This window comes from Nesoenas mayeri (assembly GCF_963082525.1).
Source record: "Nesoenas mayeri genome assembly, chromosome: 13".
Lineage (NCBI taxonomy): Eukaryota > Metazoa > Chordata > Aves > Columbiformes > Columbidae > Nesoenas > Nesoenas mayeri.
Window position 1 is genome coordinate 20612464 of NC_137550.1, and position 27883 is coordinate 20640346.

The 27883-nt window shown below is 57.6% G+C and overlaps 2 protein-coding genes across 5 annotated transcripts in view; one reads left to right on the top strand and one right to left on the bottom strand.

The window, feature by feature from the left end:
• Positions 1-714: 714 nt before the first annotated feature.
• YIPF6 (Yip1 domain family member 6) lies at positions 715-5702 on the bottom strand. 3 transcript variants are annotated; one of them, XR_013922749.1, is made up of 8 exons: positions 5634-5694; positions 4860-4988; positions 4269-4347; positions 3852-3894; positions 2857-2982; positions 2617-2774; positions 1805-2104; positions 715-1722 (listed from the first exon to the last, which is right to left on the bottom strand). XR_013922749.1 is itself a non-coding variant. In XM_080352557.1 (7 exons), exons 1-7 carry the CDS (start codon positions 5679-5681, stop codon positions 1986-1988), a joined length of 702 nt encoding a protein of 233 aa, XP_080208683.1. In that variant the 5' UTR covers positions 5682-5702; the 3' UTR covers positions 715-1985. The 3 variants fall into 3 exon arrangements, 1 of the variants encoding a protein (XP_080208683.1); XR_013922750.1 differs by having other exon boundaries at positions 715-1337; positions 1548-2104; XM_080352557.1 differs by having other exon boundaries at positions 715-2104; positions 5634-5702.
• An 821-nt stretch (positions 5703-6523) lies between these two features.
• The window catches only part of OPHN1 (oligophrenin 1), a 53460-nt gene continuing 32100 nt past the window's right edge, over positions 6524-27883 (top strand). For both annotated transcript variants that reach the window (XM_080352620.1, XM_080352621.1), the window contains exons 1-4: positions 6524-6843; positions 20875-20970; positions 25130-25191; positions 26165-26236. In XM_080352620.1, the coding sequence (XP_080208746.1) occupies positions 6690-6843; positions 20875-20970; positions 25130-25191; positions 26165-26236 (384 nt within the window). In that variant the 5' untranslated portion in view covers positions 6524-6689. The remainder of the gene's footprint in view (positions 6844-20874; positions 20971-25129; positions 25192-26164; positions 26237-27883) is intronic.

The window sequence follows — 27883 nt, forward strand, 5'->3', positions numbered from 1 at the left end:
CCAGTTGAAAAGTAAATCTAGTTAATATAAAAATAATTTTCTTCTCTCTTGTAGAAGCCAAGAGTGATGATACCGAACAAACCATCATGAGACTTCCAGCAAAATCAAAACAAGCAGGGGGAAAACTGGGGGTTTAATTCCTTTAAAAATCATCTTCCTTCTTTCCTAAAAGGTACTGGATCAATTAAACGTTACTCCAATTATCTTTCAGATACAGTATCAGCTTAAGTCCCAAGACACTAGAGATAGAACTCCAAGGATTTCTCTAAAAGTGTAGTTAGATTCTTTTGCTGCAGAGGGAAAGACAGACCTGACTCAGACTCCCACTGTAGCCATCAATAGCTTTACTCTCTACTTCTGTTGAATATTTCTTTTCAGCTTCAAAAAGCTCAGCTAATATTTAAAGGAACGGAAAACCACACGCTTTAAAGAAAAATCGCATTCCCTATCAGTAATAATTGCAGGAAGCTGGAGGATTCCCCTGCGGCCCCGGCACAGCAGCCCCGGCACAGCAGCCCCAGCCTCACCAAGCAGGAGCTGCGGCTGCAGCGCCGCCCGACCCCCCCAAGTCCTTCCCCCTCTGACTCCCTCAGTCCTTCCCCCCCCGACCCCCCCCAGTCCTTCCCCCCTCGACCCCCCACAGTCCTTCCCCCCCCGACCCCCCCCAGTCCTTCCCTCCCGGTGCACCCCCCGAAACCCAGAAAGGTACTTTCCATCTGCACATTTAAGAAACCTCCATCGCAACTGTCAAATACTTAGTGTTTACAGCAGAAACTGCACTTTTCATATATAAATATAAATTAGGCATATTTACACCTCAGCAGGACCCACGTACATCAATTCCAAATCTATTTGCATTGCTATAGGAAAAAGAAAATACGATGCTCATTTTCAGAAAATGTGACACTTTGACAGCAGCGTTTTCGCCCCCAGGTGTTTCGAAGCTCTACCCTTGGATTGCTCACTGAGCATCACGGACAACACGGGCAATTTCTGCAGTTCTCAAAAAGCAGCTCCCAGGTGTCAGTCCCTACGCTGACACACGAACCGCACACGCGTCGCTGCAGACGGCTCTCCAGGCCAGCGCGGCTCCTTCAGCCTCATTGTGTTTCCTTCCTCCAAGCCGTTTCAGAACGTTGAGAATCCTCCGTTCTCAGTACGCACCGCCAGCCAAGTCCCCTCGCAAACCAGCTCTGACCGTCTCTCCAGGACTGTCACCTCTCTAGCCTGTGGTCCCACGGGAAGGTGTGTAACACGCTCCCTCTCACGCGATGCAAGGGCTACTCAGCGTAACTACGGCGATGAAGGCATTTGGCTGAAACACTCTTTCTTCAAGCCTGAAGGGAAGAATCAGAAACACACAGTACATGAATATGAGCAATGGCGGTTCCCTTCTGCCCGGCCCCAGGTCACTGCAAACTGGACCAAACTCATTTTTGCTGAAATGCAGTTCCAAAGTGAAAGCTCACAGTCCTGTGATGCACTTTATCTGCGTTCCACCACTCTGTAGGCCAATGAAAAACGACACACACACGTTTCTTCCCTACCCAACAGATAACAGCAACGAAGTTCTATTATTTCATAAGGCATCTTCATCTTCAGTGAGAACCCAAGCACGAGCGAGAATTCCGCCATGCTGTGCGATCCTGTAACTTCATCTTCATCTACCCAACGTCTTGGAATTTCAGGATCTCCCACTCCGTTCCTCAGGCAGAATAATCCCTGTCACGGTGGACATTTTTTAATTCAACGCAAATAAAGAGCAGGGCTAAATAAAAAACCCTCAGCAGCTGCACTTCTGTACCTTTCAAAAAGAGGGACACAGACGACCAATTTTTGCAGTTCTCTGGCTTTATCCCATAACCTGCCTTTTTACAATATCTATATATATATAAATTAGAAAGAGATAAAGCCAATGATTAACTGCTGCATTCATGAAAAAACTCCAGTCCGTATCAGAGAGTCTCTTCTCTTGGGCCGGGAGATCACTGGGGTGTGAAGGTGAGGATCATCCAGCTGATGACGAAGTAGAAGAGGAAGATGGGGTACACGACCAGGGCTTTGCGGTTCGGGGGCTGACTGTCTGCCAGGAACGCTGTGGATGCTGCGGAGAAGACAAACACTTGAGAACACTGCAAGCCTTAGATCCATTAGATCTGCATTACAATTATGTCGAAAGAGAAAACAGAGCAATACCAATGGTCTATAATGAGATATTAAAACTTTTTAAAGTCATATAGAAAGATAGACGCTGATTAACATTCTGCGACAAGAGTCAGACTTACAGATTAAGAAGAGAAATAATGCAGATGCATCTGTATGAAATTAGCATTTTCTGATAATATTTATAACATATATCACAGGAAACACCCATCAGCATCACATGGCGTTTAAGATTAAATGATCAGCCTCCTGCTGAAGGCAATTTGAATATGATGGTGACAATCACCAGGAGCAGAGGCCGAATCTTTGCCAACGCAAGGGCTGGAAGAGCTATTTCCGTGATACTTCAGCAGCCTTAACCCACAACACGCACGGGCTGTTCCCAACCCAGCGCATGCAGATCAGGCTCAGGCATCGCGCTGCTCAGCGCACACAGCACTGCAAAGTGCTCACCTAATGTTGACCAGGCGAACATAGCGACTACGACGATGAGCCGGATGATGAAGCTGACGGTGCCGGCGCCGGCCAGCAGCACCAGCCTGCACACCAGCATGGCCACGGTCAGGGGCAGCACGCAGTAACCCAGCACGCACAGGCTCTGGAAGAACGAGCTGCAGAGACAGAAACGGGGAAAAAGCGGTCAAACCAAAGCCTTGCAGAAACTCCTCTGCGACTAAATAAACCAGCACTCACATAGTTCCTCCGAGAAGCTTTGAGTTCAGTGTGATGACAACGGCACCAAACCAGATGATGACAAAGACCTCAGCAAACTGGGGCCCTCCGTCGTCTTTGCTGTCCGCTGCGCCCCCCTGCAGCATCCTGCCGTAGGGAACAGACAAAAACGGTCATTTGCAACTGACGGCTGAGTTTGGGTAGACTTGGAGTACATGACAGAATAGGAGCCCAAAACATTGATCTCAGTTGGGGTGCAGACAGATCATTTTTCATCTGTTTTCTTACTCTTAGTACCATCCTCGGTTTTGCATAGGAAAGGAAAATGGTTGTGATGCCACAGAGGGCATTTCAGTCTGTTTGTTTACCTGCTTTGAGGCCTGTGTGAGCACAGAGAGAACAAAACCATAGATAATAGGCTAAAAGATGAAAATGATAGTACCAAAAGTTTCTTAACCTCTCAAAACAAGCTGTGAAGTACACGATAAAACACTTTAAGTATCAAGGAAAGCTTATAACTCTAATAACACAAAGTCTGGAAAGTGACCATGCATTGATTTCAGCGTTTCAATGACACTGTCTGCTTCTGCCAAAGTTTCACCAACACTTTCCTAGATGGTTTCTGTACATTGAGTGCGTAGATGCACCTGAGCCGGCTGATATCACCAGCACTTCCACGCTGCCCCAGGCGGATCTGTGCACACACCAGCGGAGCAGCAGGAGCTCCTGGGGGCCACCATCAGCTCCCGCCTACCAGCTCCCACAACAGCCGCTCCCCTTCATCACAGCCAGGAACCCCCAAACCCTTCACCCTGAAATCCTAAGTTGGGAGAAGGGAGGTCCTGGCGGGCTTGAAGTATCAGAAACACATTTTATAGGAAAATCTAAACGGGCAGAAGACCAACAAAGGATGAGGTGAACTTTATCTCAACACATGTAGTCAGAAATGTTTAACTTGTCCTTTCTCCAATGTAAAAGGCTATAAAGCCCCAACTCTACCCACTGTGGGTACTTACAGTGCAAGGGAGACACAAAGCACCAAAGGGCCCCAGAGATCCCCTGTAAGTAAAGGAAAAAATAAAATCACAAATATCATAGAACAGTGCTCAGTTTCATTGTCCTGGGAGTAATACTGCACCTTTTCCAACTCCCAGTGTATCACTTTTCATATTACACTTTCTTACGATTTTCTAATTTAGCATCTTATGCCACTTTTTATAATACAACCTGTTTCAAGTCTGCCATGTACTCCACTTTTAAAGAGCTTTGGGAACACTTGATTTTTCATGTTTGCTACTCAGCATTCCACAACAATGGAAAGAACACGGAACAAACGCGCCTGAGCCCCTGTTCCCCCACACTCCTCCTCCAGTGCAGGCAAAGCCTGTTGGCAAAACCTCCTCCCAAGACTTGGGAGATCCTCCTGTACGTACAGTCTCTGAGGAGCGCGCTGCTCTTCTTCGGGTACATGACATGGACAAATTTCTTCCCAACAGCCTTCAGATCTCTCATCTGAAATAGAGATGTAACACTTTAATTTATCCTAGCCTAAAGATTACCGTTCCCAACTAAAAGACAGAAGTAAAGCAACCAGGACAGGATCCAACCCAGAGATTTCTGCAGCATCCTCTGCAACAAGAAACACCTACTTTTTCTACATTCCTTAACGACCGCAACGTTGTATACTTCATTAACATCTGGTTAAGAATAACAATTTATTTGCTCCTCAAGGAAAAGAAAATTAATGAAAAATCCTGTTAGCCAGGACAGTTTTCTTCCAAACTGCATCTGAGGCCTTTAGCCTTGCAAAGATTTTGAGATCACAGAGAAGCTTTCGGGCTCCTACTCAGACATTTTTTGACCCTCAAGAACTCATTTTACATGGCTAATCCTAAGAGGAAAAAAAAAATCCCCCAAATTACAACAAAGTCAAGCAGAGCTATGCAAAAATACAGGTTTTGCATAAGTCAGCCAAAGATGTCGCCAAAACATGCGTTTTACCCCAAACAGAGGCACAGACTCACAATGGTGTCCTTAACGGGCTCATCCAGTGTGGAGAAATCATCTTCGGGAGAGTGTGATCCCACAGGAACCGTGATCTCCCCCTCCACGGGGATGTCTTCAGATATCGACACATCCGCCAGACCTGCAAACTACACGGTTTTTAAAGCTTTAGAAAGGAATACAAACCGGCTCCTATTCACTTCGGCTGTTTTCAGCGGGGTTTAGGCTGAAAACACCCGCTCAGAATTCAAAGATCCAGCACGTCATGACACAGGCACCAGCGGAGCACGGCTGTTAACGAGCGCGGCAGCCCACAGCCTGGGCAGCTGAGCAGGTGCGTACAGGCACAGCATCTCTGCCCCCGGCCCTGCTCGGACGGCGGTAACGGGCGGCAGGAAGGCCGTTTGTGTTCCCAGCAGCGCGGCGCCGGCCCCGGCTGCCCCGGGCGCTCCGTCCGGCCCGCGGCCGGTAAACCAGCCGCAGTTCCGTGAAAGCGCCCGGCTACCCGGACACGGGAACAGAGAGCCCGACCGCTTCCACAGCGAACTCCGGGGCGGGCGGCAGCCGCAGGAGCGGCGGCTCCGTGTCCGTGTCCGTGTCCGCGCCCTCCCAGCCCCGCTCCGCCTGCCCCTGGCCCGGAGCGGGAGGGCCGAGCGGCCCGGCCCCGCCAGCCCGGCTCTCTCCTGCCCGGGGCCCCCGGAGCTCCGGCCGCGCCGCCGGGCCCTCTCCCGCCGTGCTGAGGAAGGCCCGGGCGGGCCGTGCCCCCGGGCGGCCCGAACCCGCCGCCCGCTCACCAGCGGCCCCGCGGCGCCGCCCGCCCCGCTCCCGTCCGCCGCCGCCATCTTGGCCGGCCAGGCGACGTGGAGGCCGCGGGCACGTCATCACCGCGCGCGGCGAGCCCCCACGCGTCACGCGCCGCCAGAGGCGTCCATGGCAACGCGGGCGGGGCCGCTGCGCCCCCGCCCCGCCGGCAGGGGGCGGTGTCGCCGCGCGCCGCCCGGGGCCGTGGGGCCGCCCGCACCCCGGGGCTGCCCCGGGACCCCGGGGAAGGATCCCGAGCCGGGCCCGGCCGGGAGCTGGGCGGGAGGGAGCCGCGGGGCCGCCGGGACGGGGGCTGGGGGCGCCAGCCGGCTCGTGCTGCAACGAGACTGAATCTCGGAGCGTTAGGCGGGCGGAGAGGCCGCAGCCCCGAAACCTGCTGCCGGTAATTAAACGGAGACCGTTTTCTTAACGATGTCCGAGGGCATTTCGGACAAGTCCTTCCGCAGCGTCGCCCGCCGGCCTGTCCGCGGGCTCCGTGCGCACCGCCCCGTCTCCCTGCCGGGGGGACCCAGACACGCTCATCAGCGTTAACGACGCGGGCACCGGAGACGTGCTGAGCGCCGCCCGCGCCCCGGCGCCGGAGCCGGAGCAGCGCTGGAGGGCGGGCGGGGAGCGATGACAACCCCGCCGGACACCCCGCCCGGCGGAGCGCGGCCGCGGCCCCAGCGCTGACCGTGCCGCGGGCGGCGCCGCGTGCTCCCCGCACCGAGGCTGCCGGGGCCGGCCCCGCCGAACTACAAGTCCCGGCAGCAGCGGGAACGCCGGAAGCGGGGGGCGGGCGGGGCGGGGGTCGCCGCCGCCTTGGGCCCGGCGGTCCCGGCGGTCCCGGTGGTCCCGGTGCCGCGCAGGCGGGCGGCCGGCGGGGAGCTCCGCCCGCGCGAGGCTCCCGGGGCAGGGCTGGGCCGGGGGCGGTGCCCGGCGGGATGGCCGCGGCGCGGGCTGCCCGGGGCGGAGGGCGGGCGCCGTAGCCGCAGCCGCCCGCCCCGCAGCGCGGCGGAGCCGGCGGGAGGAGCGGGCGCCGCGGAGCCATGGGGCACCCGCCGCTGGAGTTCAGCGACTGCTACCTGGACAGCCCCGACTTCCGAGAGCGGCTCAAGTGCTACGAGCAGGAGCTGGAGCGGACCAACAAATTCATCAAGGAGGTGATCAAGGACGGCAACGCGCTCATCGCCGCCATCCGGGGTGAGCGGGCCGGGGGCCTCCAGCCCGGGGAGCGGGGGGGACGGGCAGGGCCGGGGAACGCCCTGCCGTGCGGGGCGGTGCGGGTGCTCCGGGGAGGGGGCTCCCCCGGCGCTGCCCGGAGCGGCCGGTGCCGCTGCCCGGGGCTGGCCGCGGTTTTCCCCCTCCAACACCGCCGTGTTTCTGCAGCGCGCCCCGGGCCGCTCCCGCGGGGCTCACGCCCTCGCCCCCGGTTGCTTGGCCCCTGGTTTGTCACTGGGTGGTTCCCACAGGGACACGTCGGTCCCCATCGCCCGGGCGAGCCGGGCTGGCGCCGCAGCGCACCGGCTGCTCAGCCCCTCCAGCGCTCCCGGGCCTTTGTTTAAGGAGAATAATCTCACGTTTGGGAAGACGTTCAGTTATCTTGCTTCACCGAGGATGGGTGGAGCGTGGCCGGAGGAGCACGGGTCACCCGGCCACCGGCCGCCCGGGGGGCCCGCCGCCGGAACCGAGGGGCTCCATCCCGAAGCAGCCTCCAGTCCTCCTTTTGTTCTGGGTGTGTTTTATTCTTTCTTTCTTTTTTTTTTTCTTTTTTTTTTTTTTTTAACCATGGTGAGAATTTTTTACAATGAAATGTTGGTTTCAGCCTTGACTTTAATGGAGTCACTTGTCCAGAAGTACTGACGGAGACCATCAGAGGTACCTGGACCAGGCTGTGTCCCCTGAACCCACACAGTCCTCGTATTTAACGCTTTACTGACCTGCCCTTCTGCTTGGAATTTTTTTCCCCAAGAGCTGCAGATACACCCACCCGGTGTTCTCTCTTACATCTTCTCTGCTCTTAGAAATGTGACTTAAAATATGGCTAGAAGTGTGTGACAGCACGGCAGCTGTGATTGCTGCGCTTCCACCAGGCCAAGTGACGACAAACAAAAACATCAGCGGGGCAGGCTCTGATCGTACGCTGTTCTTCTTGCAGCTGGTTGGTTTTCAGTTGGTATTAATAGGTTTAGCTGCTGCTCTTTTGTTAAGAATAATTCAGAGCTTCCTTGTTATCAAGGCCATGGCTGGAATAGCCTATGTTTGCCCATCTGGAAAATGGTGGAGACAAAAGCTGGTGTGACCGGGACAACAGACGTTGCAGGGCTGCGAGACGCTAAAGTGTTCTACAAAAAAATCCCCAAATCTCTGCGCAGTCCAGGGGGAAAAAGACCAAAACCAAACAGAAAAACGGAAAGGAAAGTGATTTTAACAAGCTTTACTTGTTAACATAAATATTCCACTTTTTCTCCATCACTTTGGTCTAAATGTTTCCCTTGTTAGTGTTTGTGAAGCCTGGTGTTGCCCGGGAGCAGGGGCAGGGGTTTGGTGGGGTCCGCAGACCCGTCGCAGTGAGGCTGGCAGAGGAAGGGGAGAAGGAAGCTCGGAGCACCCCAGCGCTGACGGAACCCCTGTTTCTGGTCTGCAGTGCTGCGGGGGTGTGGTTGTGCCGTTTTCATCTTGAAGGGTGCAGCTGAGGCAGCGGGCAGGGCTGGCACCCTGGGCTCCCACGGGTTGGCACCCTGGGCTCCCACCGGCTGGCACCCTGGGCTCCCACCGGCTGGCACCCTGGGCTCCCACCGGCTCCTGGATTCACCCGCCCATTCAGTTAACAGGGAACTTAAAACAAATATCTCTAGGGTTTTCTCCCTGAATTCTGTCCCTGTGGGACCTTGGGTGGGAATTTGGAACTCTGTGTTGCCTGGGACTGTGTGTGCATCTGTCCCTTGGCAGCAAAGGTGATCATCATGGTCTCACCCAGAGAGAGGGTGAGGTTGCTTCATGGAGGGTAGAGGGTTAATCGTGGCGATTGTTGTGACTGGACTGGCTGTTACCTGTCCAGAGGTCCCGTCCGTCCCGTCCCCGGTGAATGGGTGAGGCGCGCTCGTGGTGAAACCTTTGGCCACGCCGTTCCAAGGTATTGAGTCACCGCGCTGAGCACATGCCGCCGGTGGCTTTACAGATGTAGGTGTCATCTGTGCGTTCGCTGATTAATTAATGAACGAACTCCAACGTAACATTCAAAGCAGATCAGTCCCCATTTTGCTGGGATTTGTGGAAACGTCCAGCACCTGCTGTCCCCAGCTGGCAGAGGCTTCAGCTGACGCGGGGCTGGAGCAGAAGCCGGGGGCGCAGCGGGGGCTGCACACGAGCGCACGCAGCCCCGTGGGCTCTGCAAGCGCAGCAGAGCCCGTGCAGGCTCCCAAGGAAAGAAACGCAGTTCCTCATTGCGGGAGAGGAGGGTCTGCTGGGCTTTACGTGACCTGCTGTAAACACAGCCCATACTTGGACTCGAAAACCTGAGACCGCCCAAAGTTGTCTTTTATTTTCCGCTTGCCGAGTAATAGGGGAAAAAAGGGAGCGTGACTTTTCGTGGGGCTCTGCGGGGCCCTGAGCTCTGCGCTGGGAGGAGCCGCGCGGTCCGCGTTGTCTGCGGCAGCAGGAGCGCCTGTGTTGCTCTTCTCTTGGTTGCTGCGGGTGGTGTGGAACGTGTCCGGCCAGCTGAGGTTGCCTCCCAGCCCCTAGAAGCCAAAAGAGAAAACCCCCTGGTATCACATTCCCATGTCAGCAGCACAAGCTGGGCGTCCAGCACCTAGTCAGTGCTACTTTGGTGACTTCTGTATGGAGATTTTTGGATGTCTTTTGACTTTTTTGTAGCCCTTTCACAGGTAGATTAGTTCACCATAATTATATATGTAGAAAATTAATATGTGAACTTGAGTGCAATTTTTTTTAAACAAGTCATTCAAGTACTGTGGGATTGCAAATGCACGATATTAAATGCGTCCAGGGCTGTCTGGCTGGAAGGTGCACTGTTTTCATTGAATGAGTTGCTTGTTTTACAAATGCACGTACTCCTGTTTCCCGGTTGTTCGAAGAAGAGCTGCTTTACATTATTTGATTTCTGCAGCTCAATATGTCACTTTTTTGGTAATCTCTCCTGCTTGCTGTGCTCTGGTCTGTGTGTGGTAATGCAAAACCATCTATTTCTCCCAGTCTTTGATCTTATTTTGCAATTGTATATCAAATGGAGTTTGAGAAATGTCATTGTGAGACTTTTCTCATTAATGTGTTAGTGCTGCCGTGGTGCAAACTGGTCTTTGAAGCTGGGAGAGCTTTGACTTCTCATGCAAACGTTGCACATGTGGTTTTGAGCTCGATTTCTGTGCTGCATAAAGCTTTGCAGATTGCTCCAGTCTTTGCACGTTGGTTACTGGCCCCCGGGCAGCACGGGTGCTGTGTCCTGGAGGGATAACTCGGGATGCCGAGAGTCACCCGCGCCTGCGGAGCACACGGCGGCATCGGCAGGGACTGCGTGGGCTCTGCCCTGGAATGGGAGAACGGGGACCCCGGGAAGGTGCCGCCGCTGGTGCTGCGGGTGAGAACGGGCTCGTTGTCCGTGGGGACGCAGCATGGCAGACCTGTTCTCAGCGGCTCTGTGCCCTTGCTAGAGGTGCTGCTGGAGGGTTTAATGCTCTGGATGCAGAAAGCAGAGCGACGGCAGAACGCGGTATTTAATGAGGTGGAGGCAGCCCTGGCGTGACCTGTCTGCCCGGTTCCTGCAGAAACCCTGGGTGCTGGGTCGTGTAAAGTCTGTAGAGACAAAGCTTTGTTACTACAGTGTGGTGGAGCTAGATGCTGGTTTTCGCTGACACCTGAGCAAACCTGGGGCTCTGGGAAGGAGGCAGGAGGAGCGAGCGTGTCCCACGCGTGCCCCTCTCCTGGTGCGAGAGGAGCTGCCGCCCTGCAGCAAACATTAGCTCTGCGCTCCCGGCTCGGCTCCGCCGCGCCTGCGTTAAAAATACCCCATCCCACAAAGACAGCTCAGTTGTGGGCCAGCATATGGCACGTTAATGAAGATGTGCACAGAAACGGCCCGTGTGGGTGCACAGAGCCCTTCTGTCTCGTGGAAGTGGCGCAGGATACCCCGGGGAGTCGGGAGCCCGAACCAGGCTCACAGAGCAGGCTCTCTGGTGCCGCTGGCTGCTCGCGAGCCCGGGTCAGCAATGCAGCTGCTGCTGAGCAGATCTGACCTAAAAATCGCTGTGTTCTCTCCTTTCTCCGCCGACTGTATCCTTGCATCAGTCGGTGCCTGAGCCTCGACATGGGTGGGTGCAGGATCAGACCCTACGCCAGCGGGCATGGCTCTCCAAACAAAGAATTGGCCCTGGCTGGGTGTAATCAGCTGAACAAGGTCTCGGTGGCTTCATTATCTTGGTCTCTTTGCTGTCACTGCAGTTGGAGATGCTGTTTGTTCTTAAACCGGCTTAGGGGGAACCTGAGCCTGGAGCTGCAGGTGGAGCAAGCGACTCGATGGGTGTTGTCCCCGCTGTCTCATCAGGCACCTTCCTAGTGAAGGAGGCTGGGAAGGGATCTCAGAGGAGACACGCAGACACAGCCCTGCTGGCCGTCCCCTGCACTTTCCCTGCACTTTCCCTCCGAAGCATCCCTGGGGTCTCGTGTTTCCCTGTGGACGTGGCTTCCCGGCGGTGCTGGGGGCGCTGGGAGGGGCTCCCTGGGGCTGCAGGGCCTGGGACACCGTCCCTGTCCTCCCGGAGCACATTGCGCACAGCAGCCAGCGCTGAGCTGTTGCTGGACATAGTGGGGGGAAAAATGACTTGCTGGAAAATACATCACTCCCCTCTAGCAATAATGTATTCTCCTTGTACCGGGCTGCTCCGTGCTGGTCTCGGTCCTCGCTGGGGGTTTCATCCACTAAGGGCTCTGGTTACGGCTGAAAACGTGAAATTTTCTCCTAACTTCTCCGCTTTAGTTGTCCGAGGAGGCGTTAGACCTGTATCCAGCTTAAAACCCATCAGTTGCTTTAGAGTAATGTTGCGTGGAACTAGACAGCTCCTAGACCTAAACCAGTTACACTCAGTAAGTTAAGGACGTCGAGAATGTGGTGGTTTAGCCGGGAACCAGGATGCCCTGCAGAAGAGAAACACGCGGTACTACAGTGCAAACGTCTTCCGAAGATCTGGGGGCCTGTGTGCGGCTGAGCGTCGCGGTGCTGCAGCGCTGCGGACTGTGCTTTGCACCGTCTTATGGCAACGGCGGCAGCAGGAACACCTGGAACCCCTTCACATGGAGACCCTGAGCTGGGAGATCAACTCTGCGTGTAGTGGGAGAGACCACAGAACTCTGCAGTGCTGGTAACACACAATACCATTTACAGAAGTGATACTGGAAGTGCTCTGGTGTCTTTGGCCTAATGGTGTGTACATAACGATATCCACCAAATGCGATTCCTTCCACTGAGAAAATCACATCACCTTTATTTTTTTCCCTCTGTGGGCCTTTGTTTCTGCCTTTGACTAAAACTTGCACTCGGGTTCCCCGTCCGCTGCAGCAGCTCCGAAGCGATGCTCAGCTTGCAAAGCAGGTTTCTGTGTCTGTATGTCAGCGGTGGGCTGCAGCTGGTGTGCCGGCGGCACCGCGTCCCTGGTGAGCACCGGGGGCGGCCAGGAGCAGGGAGGCAGGCGTGGGGCAGCTCCTTTTCCTGGGCTGGAGGCACCGTGCGCAGAATCTAGGGCCCCAAGTTGGTGCAAATCTAAACCAGACACGCTTTTAACCAGAAACTGAGAAACAATAGAAAAGAAAAGAACAGAAAACCCTTCCCAAAGCCAGCCCTGCCCAGCCGGAGCCGTATCTCCTGCCGCCAGCAGGAAGGACGCGGAGCAGACAGATGTGCCGCTCCCGCTGCGGGGCGGTTGCGGTGTCCGTTGGTTTTGCTTCAGGCTGGATCGATCTGCTCGCCCTGCACGTCGCTTTGCTGTGCTGGTGGGATCCCGCGCCCCCGAGAGCTGCTGGCTGCTGCTGGTCACAGCCGCCCCCTCCGTGTCCCCTCCTGTCCCTGTCACCCGCACCGGGGTGCCCAGGGCTGGGTTTGCGGTGGGCAGTCCGGGGCAGGGGTGTCGGGGGTCAGCGCTGCCGTTGGGAAGTACGAGTTCCTGCACAGCTTGAGGAACAGGCGGTTCATAGGAAAAGGACAGGCTCCTTCCCTGCAGCCAAGCAGAGCTGCTGTGCAGACCTTGAACGTGCCGAAGTGAAAGCGCCTTTGAAACTACTGCTGGAATTACACGGGCAGCAGTTATTTTTCTTACAAAGCATGAAACAAACGTTTAAAACATGTCAACCTTCTGAGTTTCTGATACGTATGAAGGAAAAAAAGCTTTTGGAAAGTTGTCATTGTTGTGGTGGTGTTAACGGGCTGTTCACAGCGGCCCAGCTTTGCTCGCAGACCCCCGCGCTGTCCCCGCGCCCCTCGCAGCGGCGACCCCGGGGCTGCGGAACCTTCCAGCGCTGCCCGTGCGTCTGGCCGCCCTTCTTATCACCGCGATCCCCACGCAGGTGAATGTGCAGTCACGAGTTGTTTGAATCACAATAAGAGCAGCTGAGTAGCCTGAGATAATGTTTGTAAAAATAAGTAAAGCCCAGAATTCAAGTTGCTCTTTACAGTCTGTTCTCTCTCCTTTTTTTTTCTTTATCCTGTTCCTCCAGCCAAGGCTGATTACGAAGTGCTGAGGCTGGATATTTTTAAAACAAGTAATTCTGTTATCTTACTGAACCACGTAGCTGTGAAAATGGAGAACAGGGGACATGATGTATTCCTGCGGCATCAAGTGACGGACTGGGGACCTGCAGGGTGCGGGGGTCACCGAGCTGTGGTGGGATGTGGGGCTGCACAGGTGCCCAAAGGTGGGGGGGCTCTCGTGAACCCACCCAGGGGTGCTGGATTTGCACGGTGTCCCCCTCAGCGGCTGCTCGCGGCCCCGCGGCAGGAGGGATGCGGCTCCCCGCGCTGCCCCGTGCGCATCGCCCTGGGCTGCTGGCGACTCTTCCCTCGGCGGCGTGTGACTCATCTGGCTCCTGCCCCTTCTCCCCGCGCCCCCATGGAAGGAAACTCTGAGGCGATGGCGTGCGGGGAGCGAGCCCTGGCCGTGCCGCTGGCCGTGCCGCCGAGCTGCCTGCCAAGCGCCGGCTCTCCCGGCCCTGCCCTGTGGAAGGCGGCTGCCGGAGAGCCGCGGGAGCCGCGTCCCGGGGCTCCGCAGATCATGCGATGTCTCTGTGGGGACTGCGAACGTTCTGCCCCGGATAACAGGCTGTTGTTTTCGTGTTTGTTTTCCTGCGTTCGTACTGCTTGTGCGGCAGGGAGCCGCGGCTCTTGGAGCACACCCTCTCCTGCGCTTACGCCAGAGCACCGTGCCAAGAGCTCGCGGAGCTGCTGGTGGGGCTGGGAGCGCCGGGCGCCGAAGCGCCGCGAGGGTTTGTGCAGCTCTGGGCTGTCCTGGCTGGGCGGCCGCTCCGTGTGCGGTGCTGGTGCTGCCCGCGGGAGATGGGCTGGTCGGCCCCAGCTCAGCAGCTGCTCCTCCCCGGGAACGAGAAAATTCATTTGCTTTCTGTGACTCAGCTTTTTGGGGGCTGTATTTGCACACCAGGTGGTCTGCACTTGGTGCCGGTGGAGCCGCAGCCAGGCCCCCGTGCTCGGGTTTTGGTCCGTGGGGGACCAGGCGGCTGCGCCAGCGTTTTCTCCTCGGTGAATCTTCTCTGTGTCTGTGGCCCTTTGAGCATTTGCTAAAAATTGGTCATTGCTGTGAGAGCTCACGTGAGCGGTTGGGCCGAGTCTGGCCCTGGAGGTGTGCGTGGTGCTGAGCTGGGCTGCAGCACCCTGTCCCGGCTGTGCCAGCGCGGTGCTCGCGGTGTCACCTCCCAGCACCCTTGGGTGCTGCAGTCAGGTGGTCCTTGTGAAATGTGTTTTCCTCTGCGTCACCTTAACCGAAATACAGAAAGTGATAATTTCCTAAATGGTCAGGCTTTCCCGGAGCTGGGTTGCCCCGGAAGGAATTGCGGGTGTGCGAGTTTGGGGTGAAATCACCTCCGATGGGGCTGGGGCAGCCGCGCCGTTCGGCCCCTTCGCTCTGCCGGGGCCGCGGAGCTTTTCCTGCTGCACCTTGTCTGTGACCCGGGGTAAAACTGGATCGTTTCCCCTCTGACGTACCGGATGGATGTCATGACACACACAATTGGGACAAATTATAGTTGCATTATTTCTTAACATGCGTTTCAGCGCTTTTGCCGATTTCCAAGGCTGCTAATCTTTCTGGACTCCCGTGTCAGCTGGCCGTGCCTTCTGGGCGCGCTGCCTCGTCTCTTTTTGCAGTGTCGCTGGAGCCCTCCAGCTCTGCGGGGCCGCGAGGGCGGTTTGAAAGGCCAGAAAATACCAGAGGTGAAATGGCCTTTTGAGGAGTTCAGGTATTCCCAGTGTGGTTTGACCTCTTGTCGCGGGGAGCGTGAAGGTGCCAGCGGGGGTTGTGCGGCACAGGCTGCGCCGGGGGCCCGCGCTGCCGGGACAAACATCATGAGAAACGAATCCATAGAAAATGTTTATAAAAAATTACAAATATGGGCTCAAGTGCCGCTCTCCAGGAGACCAGTACAAACCAGTCACTGGGAGAACGGTGGCTTTGCTGCCTGCTCGTCTTCCTGATCAACGGCATCGATCACTAGGAAGGTCTAGGGGAGGAAAGTGGTGCTGGATAATTAGTGTTCACTTAATCAGAGGTGGGGAAAGAGCGTATCATTCTCCCCCAAAACTGTAACCCCTGTCACCTGCATCCAGATTTCTCCAAAACAGACCAATACCTCCCAAAGTGTCGTTGTCCTTCCAGCCTTGCTCGCTTGGGTTTGTTTTGGTGTGTTTTGCGAGCGGTCGGAGCGGAGCCCGAGGCGGCCGGGAGAGCCGCGCTGAGCATTCACCCCCTGGGCTGCGGCCAGCGTGACCAGCTCTGCCGGCTTTGCCGCGGTGTGGCAGCTTGGCTGCGGCACTTTCCCTTCGGTCGGTAAGGGAGATAAGCATGAAAAATACACGATCAATTGGAAGAATTGCTGTGTTGGTCTTTTTTTTTTTAATTACTAAATAAATAAAGTAAGCTTGTCAAACAAGTTTGTGGACTTATCAAGGAGGAGAGTTTATGAGGATGAAAGATGAGGTTGAGGACAGGAAGCGGGGAGTAGTTGGGCTGTAAGTTTAGGTGGTGGCACAGCAGCCAATAACCAGCTTGCAAAGCAAAAGGTCCCTCGGTAGAGAAGGTTCCCGAAAAATGTGTTTGTACTTGAACCACAGCCGCGCTCTTCTCCATGGAGCCCGGGCTGCACTGACCAATGGTGAAATCGCAGCTTGTGGAAGACTCAGTCAACAAAGGGCTGATTAGAAGCGATAAGTGTGTAACAGAGGTATTAGACATTCAGCAAATTCCTTTGCAAGAGATTTGTAAAGTACAGCTAAATATAGCCAGTTATTTTTAGAAGTTCATGCTGGCAAGTGGAAAACCCGTATCAGTGTGTGCGGATGGCGTCTGTGACACAAACCCGTGCCAGGGTGTGCAATGGCCTCTGTGACACAAACCCATATCAGTGTGTGCGGATGGCGTCTGTGACACAAACCTATATCAGTGTGTGCGGATGGCGTCTGTGACACAAACCCGTGCCAGGGTGTGCAAATGGCCTCTGTGAGATGTGTCGGTGCTTCTGAATCCCCGCAGCATCCCGAAAGCCTTGGGGGCGCTCGCAGCCCCCTTGCCGTGGGTTAGCACAGGGTGCTGTCTGTGCAGTGCTGGGTTGTTGTTTAATTACCTAGCGGTAACATCTCTCTCGTATGGAGCAGCAGGAGTGCTGTTTGCCTCGCAAGGTGCTGGTGTAGATTTGGAACCATCCAGAGGCTGACAGGAAGGTTATTTTCCCCCCTCTGTAGAAGTCACCAGAGGTTTGTGTTCAGCGGTGCGGAGCGCTGCTGCGCGCTCCGTGGTCACCGCGTTGAGTTCCTGGTGGCGCGTGTGGGCTTGGTGGGATGTTCTGGTCCCTCGGGTCGCAGCCGTCCCCGTGCGCGCTGCAGGAAGAGCGCTGCTTCTCGTGGGCTGTGTGTCCCACCCGCGACGACACGGAACGTGTCCCATAGTCACCAAGTGCTGGGAAGGAAGAAATGGAGCTGCGTCCGCAGCTGCCGTGTGCCAGGGTCTGGCAGCGTTCCCCTGAAAAACTGCATTTCAGAGTTCAGTTCCTTACCCTAAAACTTGCCCTTGGCTTAAAATGCTCTTATTGAAGTACAGAACGAACTTTTATTGTCTTTTGTTTGTTTAATTGAAAGAAAAAAAGAGCGTGTGGCTGGTTTTGATATTTCTGTTCTCAGGCTAGAGAAGAAAAAAGCAAAATCCAAAAATGAGTCTCCTCCGTACATGGATCTGTTTGCTTGCACTGCCGGAGCTCGGAACCGTTCGGGGTGTTCCTGTGGACGGCGGAGCCGTCGCTGGTCACTGGGGGCAGGGACGGGGGAACCAGCAGCTCGGGAGAGTTCTGTTGTTTTCAGCGTTCTAAAATGGTTCATTTCTAGAACTCATACTGCTTTCCCTGCATCTCTGTGACAGCCACGTCCCTGTGCCCCGAGGCGCTCTGCGCACAGCCCTCCTGGGCACATTGCTCCTGCTGGCCCCGTAGCTGTCACCAGCGGGTTGTCACTGCCACTTCCATTGCCAGGCACTCAGGGACGTGTTTTCCTCTCTCACCAACAGGGAACCGTTGCAGTTGTACAGATAGGATCCTAAACAAGCGTGGCCCTCCTGAGGAGTGCAGAGCCAATTCAAGATGCGCATCTGTGCTGTCTCAAGCAGCGTCTCCGTGCTCTGGGCGCACCCTCTTGTCCCGGTGGCCGCGTGCGGTGGTCCCTGGCTTGTGTCCCCGCGGGCTCTGTCCTGCCGCAGTGGTTTCCTTCTGTTTTAAGTTCTAAGCATTGGGGAGAAAAAGCAGAAGCACAGCCACGTCCCGGTCGCAATCTGTGCTTTCTCAGAAGCCCATGGGTTTTGCAAAGATAGCAACAGTGTTTGTTCGTAGTCTTTGGTTACTACGGCTGCTGCGAAAGGCTGAAGGGGGGGTCTCAGCCAGGTCTTTGGGCTGTGGGGCACGTCCTTCCATGCTGCAGCCTCTGGAGGTGTGTTTGTACGTGCAGAAACACAACCGGAAAGTTCTTTGTGTGCCAACCGAGCCTGGTGCGGCGGGAGCTGCTGCCCCGTCCGGCGGGCACAGCTCGGGGGGCTCTGTGCAGGGGGGTCCGTTCTTCCCAGGGGAGCAGGTTGTCGTGACTGCAGATTGCAGGCGTTGCATCGCTTACTGGACGCTGCGAGGAAGAACGGTCCTAGAGGATCCCTGATCGAATTCAGTTTGGTGCGTTTCCATGGAAACAGGCCGAGCTGCACAGAGAGCAGGCTGGGGCTGCGGGGGCTTTGCCTGTGTTTGTGGGGCATCCCCCCTTGGTTTGCGGGTTGTCACCACTTGGTTTGCAGGGTGTTCCTGCTTGGTTTGCAGGGTGTTCCCGCTCGGTTTGCAGGGTGTCCCCACTCGGTTTGCGGGGTGTCACCGCTCGGTTTGCAGGGTGTCACCGCTCGGTTTGCAGGGTGTTCCCGCTCGGTTTGCAGGGTGTCCCCACTCGGTTTGCGGGGTGTCACCGCTCGGTTTGCAGGGTGTTCCCGCTCGGTTTGCGGGGTGTCCCCGCTCGGTTTGTGGGGTGTCCCCACTCGGTTTGCAGGGTGTTCCCGCTCGGTTTGCGGGGTGTCACCGCTCGGTTTGCAGGGTGTCACCGCTGGGTTTGCAGGGTGTCCCCGCTGGGTTTGCAGGGTGTCCCTGCTCAGTTTGCAGGGTGTCACCACTTGGTTTGCGGGGTGTCCCTCCTTGGTTTGCAGTGCTCGTGCTGTGGGAGCTCAGCTCGTTCTCTCCAGCCCCCCCATCCCTGTCCCTTGGTGTCACCATGCCACTGTTCGGGTGCCACCGCGGGAAGGGGTGACTCCTCGCCGGGTGTCTCTGAGCAGCGCGTGGCGATGCTCTGTGCTCCACATCAGGCCCCGGTGCTGTCCCGGCTGCAGGACCCTGGGGGACACAGGACCCCGCAGGGAGGGGGACAGTCCCCGGGTGCGAGCATCCTCCGTTCCGTCGGTGGCCGTCGCCGTCGGGCTCTGCTGCAGTGAGGCAGCTGCGAGTCACCCCGTGTTGATTCCCCCCCAAACAGCCCATGGTTAACGCCGGCGCAGCACCCGATGCTGTCCGTCCCGCGCGTCTGTAGCTCTGCGAGCAGCCGGCGTTCAGCCAGGGCTCCGTACGTGTGCGGGGCCCAGGCGCGCTGGTCCGTACAGTCTGCTTTCCATTACCGGCCCGGGAGCCGGGCCAGGCACTGGCTCTGCCTCCGCACCGGCCTCTCCTCCCCTACCCCTGCGACTTCCACGGCTGTTTTGCTGTGCTGGGGTTGGTGCTGGGCACCAGGCGGCTCCCCCAGGGATGTCCTTGGTGGTTGTCACCTCGGCGTGGGACAGGGAGGGCCCGGCAGCCCCGGCAGCGCGGTGGCACGGCGCGGTGAGCACCCAGGGTCGCTGCTGCCACACGGGCTTCCTGCACCAGCTTTGCTGAACACGAGGATGGGGATGTCTCCCCAAAATGAAAAACGTTATTCATCCCAGGCAAAAGCAAACAGCACTGAACGAATTAAGGGGCGCTCATTCTTTTTTCCACTATTAAGCTAATGTGAGATGTGGTTTATAGCACGTCCACTTGGATTTCCTTCAGCTAGACAACTGGCAAATAAACTTTCAGGCCAGAAAACCTTTTGAAACGAAAACGTAACTTAAATCAGCTATACGGTTGATTTTCTCCTGTTTAATCTTCTGTTTAAAATATATTGTGTTTGGCTTTTTCAAGCCCTTCTCTGCTCCTGTGTCTATAAACCGGAGGCGCACAGCTGGCCGAGGCCGCGTCTCCGGTGCCGGGCTGAACAACGTGCTGACACCGCGATGGAAACGCGGCGCCTGCAAACCCGGCACCGCCAGCGCGGTCTGACGGACACCGGGCAGAGGGACAGACGCCCCGCGGGGCGGGAGGAGCCGTGGCGGATCCAGCGCCGTGCCGGCCGGGGGGTGCTGGAGCTGTCGTGGGTACCGCTGGCTTTTGGAGGGGCTGCTCTGGAGCCAGCGCTGGGTCGGAGGGCATTTAAACGGGGTGACGGGGGTTCACCCGCTAATGGCCATGGCCAAGGAGCGAGGAGGGGCCGGGCAGGGGCTGTCAGCAGCACCCGGGGGGGCCAGGAGGGTTTGTGGGGACAAACAAAGATTCCCTGAGCGCCAGCTGGATGAGCCTGCGGCCCCAGCCTGGAGTGAAGGCTGTGGGGACTGAGAGTGAATTATTTGCTGAGGTTTTCCACCAAATCAATGACACCGTTCTGTGCCGGAGTTCCCCATTTGCGCGCGCTCAGCCCCCCGGCAGCTGTGCTTAAAAAGCGACATTCAGGCCTGAATCTGCCCATTCAGGAGCAAAGGTTTGACCCCTGGGAGGAAACTGCTCAATGAGGCCTTTGAGGGGAAAGCGGGGACCTGGCTGTCCCCGTGTGCCCCGGGCTCGGGCGCCCCTGCCCGGGGACGGGGAGCGGAGCAGCTGGGGACCCGCCGGGATCCCGCACCAGCACTTCGTTTCTTTCCCCAGCATTCAGTTCAGCGTTGTCAAATTTTTCTCTCCCCTTTGTAGCAGTGTTTCAGAAAACCCGTGTTTGCTGCCGTGGTGATAGTTCCTTTGTTACTGGGTCTGCAATGGAGTAACGAGTGCAGCGATGCGGCTGGTGCCCTGTGCTGTGCCGGCTGCTGCCGTGGAGCCGCGTGTTTCCCGCAGGAGCAGCGCGTCGCGGTCCCTCCCTGTGCGCAGCACACGAGGCTATCGAGGGGCTGCTTGTGCGGTTCGGTGCACCCGTCACTATTGTAGAAGCGTTTTCAACAACACCGAGAAAGAAAAGCAAAACAAGTGCTCTTTGTAGCCTTTAGTGGTCATTAACACCGTGATGTTTGCTGAAGTGCTGGAATTCATGATGCCTGTGGGGTTTTCTAACCACCTCCCTATAGTTTTGTTCCATTCAGGCTAAATTTCTAAGACTTGCTCCTTCTGTATAACAGTTGCAGAAATACACAGCCTTGTTGCTCTGTCCTCTTCCAGGTTACTCCTCGGCAGTACAGAAGTTCTCCCAGACTTTGCAGTCCTTTCAGTTCGACTTTATTGGTGACACGCTAACGGATGATGAGATTAATATTGGTAAGTGTTTGATGCAAACTCAGTAATGAGAAGGCCTCTCCTTCTCTAGGAATGTGCCTGCGCTGACGGCTTTCCAACAGCATCCCGTGCCGGTCACTGCACAGCACACGCATCGTGTTACTTGCAGTGGAAAAAAAGAAGTGATTCCCTAGTGTATTTTCCAAAGGTGAACTTTCATGGGTAGAGTTTCGCATTCCCAGTTCAGCGGATAACGGGTGGGAGTTGTTTGCCGCAGCTCCAGCGCTGCTCCGTGCCGCCGCGCTCGGGCTGCCCGCCAGCCCCGCGCCCCGTGCCGCGGCTGCGCTGGCAGCGCGGTGCGCCGGGCACCAGCCCCGTCCCAGCGGGCGGGCGCTGCTCCCGGAGCTGCCTTCGCTCTGCTGGAAACACCCGCAACACCAGCACTGCCCTGGAAAAGGGACCAGGCTGCAGACTGCTGGGAAAAAGGAATCGCTGCATGTGTTGTGTGGAAAATAACGGCCAGTCTGTGCCTTGGGAACCTGTGGCACCAGCATCGTACTGCTCCCTACGTCTGCTATGGGATAAGCCATCCTGAAGCCATTTTAGGTCCCTGCCAGCCCCACGTAACTGTGCAGGTGGCACAGCTGCACCAGACGCTACACCGAATGGCCTCACTGCCCTAAAGCCAGCGCTGTCGAAAGGAATCCTGCTCCGGGCCCAGCCAGCGCTGCTGAGCGGCCGGTGCGGGGTGCGGGTGCTGGGGGGACAGCATCCCCCAGCCCCCGCTGTGACCCTGGCCGTGGGACAGCACCCTGGGGTGCCCGTGGCGGGGGCACAGCGCATCGCCCGGGCTGCTCCGGGGCCAGACACCCGAAAATAAGAACAAAAAAGGAGGTGTTTGTGAGGCTGCTGTTGAAGAGCAGTGGCAAAGCCGATATTGCTGATGTCAGGTCTCTCGGCCGTGGTCGAAAGGGGAAGGAAGTGAAGCCTGTTCTTGGGGTTGTTTTATTTAAAGCAATCTGAAACAGATTGCAACTTGCCGTTCAAAATCCGATTTCCTTTATGGAAAGTCTCTAGGTGAAACCCGCTGGAAATGAGTCACCCTCCAAATTAACAGTAGAGGTGCTGAATTTCCAAACACATCTGAATAAGGGAGGGGAAACCGTTGCCTTATGAATGCTCCTCCTGGGAGCAGCGGGATCTGAAGCAAAGAGCCGCTCAAGGAGAGGAGAGTCCCTGCTCGGCTGGGGGGACAAGCCCCCGTGTCCCGGGTGGGAGCAGGGACTGCGGGCGGGGGCTGCTGCCGTGGGGCTGTGCAGAGAACTGCTGGAAGTGGCCGAGGCTGAATGTGGGATCGTGGGTGGAGGAGCACAGGAGATCACAGCACATGTGAAACACTCCGTGCTGAAATGAGTGTGCTTCCCTACTTCTGTTTTGGTTGGGGAATGTCTGTTTTGCTGTTTGGAGAAGCGGTCCCCGGTTTCCCAGCCTGTGCTGTGTTCCTCCCAGCCGCCCTGCCAGGCTCCCGGCTCCCCACCCCACAGCAGGGTGTTGGCGTCTCCCCAGGGATGCCAGAGATCTGCGTGGGAGCTCATTCGATGTGCAGGATATGGGAACGAAGCAAAACATCCACAGGCACTTCTTGTTGTACTTCAGGGGCCGTGTTTGATCTGGAAACAGAACTAATGGCACACTTCTTTCTCTCTGCGTGGGCAGAGCGCTGACACCCCCAGGTCAGCTGGGGGCTTTGGGCGCTGCAAGGGTGAGTCAGGACGCAGACGCTGGGTTCACGGTGTTGGCCGTGAGCAGCACCTTTCCCTGGGGATGTCGTCAGCCACACTGCTGTGGTCCCTCCGACTGTCACCCGCACCAGCAGCTCCTTCCCAGGGGAACGCAGCGATACGGTCCGGCGGCTGTTCCTGCCTCGCAGGCACAGGAACCGCAGCTCCTCTGCTTTGGAGCAGCTGATGTTCCTGGCTCCGGGCAGCAGCCAGAGAGCGCTCCCGGGCAGCTCCCGGGTCAGGGGTGCGGGCAGGGGTGCACATGGGTGCAGACAGGGGATGCAGGCAGGGCTGCAGACAGGGATGCGGGCGGGGGTGCAGACAGGGGATGCAGGCAGGGGTGCAGATGGGTGCAGGCAGGGGTGCAGACAGGGATGTGGGTGGGGGTGCAGATGGGTGCAGGCAGGGGTGCAGACAGGGATGCGGGCGGGGGTGCAGACAGGGGATGCAGGCAGGGGTGCAGACAGGGATGCGGGCGGGGGTGCAGACAGGGGATGCAGGCAGGGGTGCAGATGGGTGCAGGCAGGGGTGCAGACAAGGATGTGGGTGGGGGTGCAGATGGGTGCAGGCAGGGGTGCAGACAGGGATGCGGGCGGGGGTGCAGGCAGGGGTGCAGGCAGGGGTGCAGATGGGTGCAGGCAGCCTCCCTGCTCTGCCCTGCCAGGTTCAGCAGCGTCCCCAGGCCAGCAATGCGGGTCTGCCCCAGTGCTCCCCACACGGCTGCTGGGCAGCGTGGTGCAGGCTGAGCCCTGTGTTCGTGGTGCGAGGACAGAGGTGGAGTTTGCTCTGTGACCGCAGCTGGGAAACGTGTGCCTGGAGCCTTCCTGCAGAGCAAGGGAAAAGAAATCTAGTGAAAATATTAGGCATTGACATTTTCCTCCTAAGTTCAGGCCTGGGTTTTTCTGCTTGCGACAACTCCTTTCTTGGCTCAGGCTGCCGGTGTCTGTGCACATGTCAGGTTTCACTGTCCTGAGTAAGCGCGGTGACAGCCGGTGTGTCAGCCCCGCGGCTCGGCGTGATGACCACGAGGACGTTGCGGGTGCCGGCTCCCAGGCCCTTGCTGGGGAAGAGCTCGGAAGCTCCTGACTCATCAGGACGGTTGTGTTTTGATGCTGCCAGCGGAGGGGCCGTGTCACGAGGCTGTGGTTTCTCCCGTTTGTGTCTGTCTCAGCAACCGCAGAGGGAAGGCTCTGCCCCGGCAGCCCGTGCTGGCGCTCGGCAGCGTTCCGGCTGGCGGTGAGCAGGAGGATGGGCGTTTCTGCTGCGGCACCGCCTGTGGGAGAGGGCACAGGGCCCTCGGTTTGCAGGCAGAGCATCCGATACATGGGACGAGCTGTTGCTGTACGTGCCTCGCTGTACCCCGGTCTGTTCCCCGCCAAGCCGGGTGTGCTGGGCCGGGGGTGCCGCTCTGCCCGGGGCTGTGCCGGCGGCCCGGCGCTCCGGGGTGCTGTGCTTCCCTCCCAGGCAGTCTTTACACGGCGCAGCAGCGCTCCAGCGCCGCGCAGAGCCGTGCAGGCTTTGCAGGGCCACTCTGGGGTTACAGCCGGCAGTGTGGGGGTGTGCAGGGCTGCGGGACCCGTCCCAGCACTGTGCCGAGCGGCACCGTGGGAGCCCTGCCCAGCAAAGCGGCGGGCGGCTCCCGCGGGCGCTGGGCTCGCAGCCCCGTGTGCGTGGGCAGGTGTTTGCCCAGCCCTGCCCCACACCTCCCGCAGGGCCCGGCCTGGGGCCGTATCCTGGTTTCGGTGCTGCAGGGGATCTCCTGGTGGGGGCATTTGCTGCCCTGCCACAAATCTCGCCCTGTCCCATATTCCTTTGGTGGGCAGAGAGCGGGGCTGTCAATGTGGTGTCAGTGTCAGTGACCGTTTCTGTACCTGCTGCCTTTCTTCTTTAGGTATGCAGACCTTGTTCTTGCTGCTGAACATCCTTTGTCATTCTGGGCTGTTTCCATTTACAGACTTGCCCTGGCCCTGGGAAGGGCCTCCAGCTCCTCCCAGCCCGGGCAGCGGCGCCGGGGCCGTCCTGGTGCTGCCGGCCCGTCCAGGCGGGACAGGAGCCCCGTCCTGCGCGCAGAGCCCGTCCCGCCGCGCTCCCTGGGGCCAGCAGCTGCCCCTTCCCCTCATTTGCCGCTTCCCTGCCACCTGCCTTACCGGCTTTGCAGTACAACTCTAATGAAGCTAATTAACATCATCTTCCCAAGGTGTTATCTGCCTCCCGGCAGCAGGCACTCCCCTCCAGTGTGTAAATAAATACCCCGATGGCCTTGCCTCGCTCGGTTCCTGCCAAAAGGCACCACCTCCTCTCCGGTTTTGGGCAAGCGTTTGGAGGGCGATGCGGGGGTGCAGCCGGTTCGGGTACTGCGGCTTGTCCCGGCCCCGTGCCGCACCCCAGCTCCGCTGACCAGCCTCTCCTCTTCTTTACAGCCGAGTCCTTTAAGGAGTTTGCAGAGCTGCTCCAGGAGGTAGAGCTGGAGAGGTCCATGATGGTAAGGTGACCTGAACTGTGCTCTGATAATTACAGTCTCGTCGCTGTGTCTAATGCTAATTCACAGCACCGCGTATGCTGGTGTGAAGCTTCCCGTGGGAGGGCAGCTGGTAGCACTGGCAATGTTGCACATTGTGCCATGTTTGGTGACGGCACCGTTGCCATGGGCCCCGGGCAGCACAGGGAGGTGCTGGGGGGGAGAGATTGTCCCCGGTGTCCCAGCCACCCGTGCCAGGCTGTCCCAGGGCCCTGCCCGTCACAGCAGGTCTGCTCCGCACAGCCAGGTGTGTCTGAGCGCTAACAGCCTGGGTCTGTGATGAAACAGGATTAACGAAGAAGAGGCGAGATGTATTTTCAGGTTATTTTCGCCAGTGCAAGCAGGCGGGTCCGGTTGCACAGGTCCCCAGAGCCACGTGCTCCCCCTGCGGCCGCGGCGCCAGCCCCGGCTTCTCCGGCCGCCCGAGTGCCGGGAAGAACACGAAGGCTGGCCGGGGTGCGGAGCTCTCCGGCGCCAGGACGGTGCTGCTGGGCTGCGCGTCCCTCCGCCCCTGCACGGCGGGAGCTCGGGCCAGGCTGCTGGCCGGGCCAGTGCCACCGGGCCCCCTGCGCGGGTCCCCTATGCGGGCAGGGGACGGGTTCTCCACCTTCCCGTGTCCCATGGGGACAGTCTGGGCCACGGGGGCTGTCGCTGGCAGGGCTGTCCCGGGGCACAGGGCTGGTGGCAGCCTGGGGACACCCAGCTGTCACAGCATGTCCCAGGGCCTCCTGTGCCGTGACTGCAGTTGTCTGTGTATTCCAGATGGGGAAAAGTGGATACGGATGGGTTAAGTGACTTCACGTACAGACAGAGAATCAATGTGCAAGTTGGAGACATTAAAATCTGAGAGTTCTTGGCACCTGGCCCTGTTCAGCCCTGTTCAGGAGAAAATGAATCTGTGTCCTGTAATTAAACTGTCTCTTGCTTTGCACCGCAGGTACAAAACGCTAGTGATTTGCTGATCAAACCTTTGGAAAACTTTCGGAAGGAGCAAATAGGATTCACCAAGGTAAGGCTTGATTGATTGCTTGGTTTAGATTTGAGCAGATGTGTTTTCTATCACTATGCTTTAATTCAGTTTTTTGATCTGTTTGCGTTGTTTTGTTTTAAAAAGTAGCCGATTGTTGTACTACATTTTGCGTTCGTGCTTTCAGCAGCTCCCCGTCTGGTGCCGCTTTCAGCTGCTGGCACGAGGCAGCCCGTACCGTGACTTTTAGTCTGATTTTTCAATCATAAGAGGCTCCAAAACCTTTTCCTGAATTCTCTGGGTTCTCTCCTGGCCTGATTCCAGCGCCGTCTCCATCCCGAGCGAGGAGCGCTGGTTCCGACCGGTGATCGGGAGATACTTCTCGCTTCTCCCCCTTTCTCCCCTTTGTTAGTTCAGCGCTGCTGAGAATAAGATACTGCCCGTGGATAAGCGTGCGTTGGAGCAGCAGGGGCCGGCAGTCCCAACCGAATCACAGTCGTAGGGCTTTTGGTATGAAATATTTAAATAAACCATCTAATGAGTCTTTCAGATGGATCAAACTTTTAAAGAAACAAACTATAAAAAGCAAATCCTGCACATGTTGAGCAGAGAAGATTATTTTTCCTTTGTTTGCTATCAAGAAGTCCAGGTTCCACGTTACTCCGCAGCAGCTTGAAATAGGGCTGGCCCTGAACCAGCTCAGAAATGGAGACGTTTTGGAGAACACTTGGGGTTTGGACTCAGCCCAACCCATCTGGAGTCTTTGACGTTTAATAAATACAGCGTTTGAGAAACGACCCTTGATCAGCTCCCTGTCCAGCGTCCCCTGCACGCTGCGCGCGGGCGCCTCGCGGCACAGCCGCGGCTCTGCCCGCCGGGCACGGGGTCACGTCTGCTCACCAGCGGGTTCTGCAGCCGGCATGTGTGTTCTGAGCATGTGGACGGGCCGAGGACTGAGAGAAACCCCCTTCGTTATCTGTCTGCGTTAGCAACAGGGCCAGCACATGGTCATGGGAAGGAGTTGTGGGGACAAGGTCAAGCTTATTTTCCTCTTTGTTTATGGAGCACTTAAGTCAAGAGGGCAACAGTCTGCAAATGTTAAGATGACGGTATTGGAGTGTCTTTCGGGCTGTTTTTCTCTTGAGCGGCCCTTCAGGTGTGTGAGGATGACTTGGTCTGCAGCCAGGGTGTGCTCTGCTCGAGAGCCCTGTGCCTGCAGGTCCGTGCCTGTGGGGCAGTGCCTGTGGGTCCGTACCCTGCGTCAGTACCTGTGGGTCCGTACCCTGCGTCAGTGCCCGTGGGGCAGTGCCTGTGGGTCTGTACCCTGCGTCAGTGCCCGTGGGGCAGTGCCTGTGGGTCCGTACCCTGCGTCAGTGCCTGTGGGTCAGTGCCCGTGTGTCCATACCCTGCATCAGTGCCTGTGGGTCCGTACCTGCCTGTCGCTGCGGCGCTGCCGCCCGGCAGGAGCAGTGCGAGGCTCGTGGTGCCCGCACAGCTTCGCCGCGGCACACGGCCGTTCCTCGGCGAGCAGGGCTGTGCCGCGGCCCCGCAGAGCTGCAGGGCGCAGGAGGCGCAGGGGAGCGCGGTGCACCCGCCGTGTTCGCGGCGAGCCCACGCCGACGGGACACGTGGGGAGGTGACGGTTTCTCCGGGGCCACCCTGCAGCCTGGAGCGGGTGCGAGTTTCAGA

Excerpts from the sequence above, each read along its gene's own strand:
- YIPF6 (XM_080352557.1), bottom strand. The coding sequence starts at position 5,681 with ATGGCGGCGGCGGACGGGAGCGGGGCGGGCGGCGCCGCGGGGCCGCTG. Across the intron at positions 4,348-4,859 it reads AGCCCGTTAAGGACACCATT|ATGAGAGATCTGAAGGCTGT; the intron begins GTGAGTCTGTGC and ends TCTCTATTTCAG. Across the intron at positions 2,105-2,616 it reads GTTCGCCTGGTCAACATTAG|CATCCACAGCGTTCCTGGCA; the intron begins GTGAGCACTTTG and ends TCTTCTCCGCAG.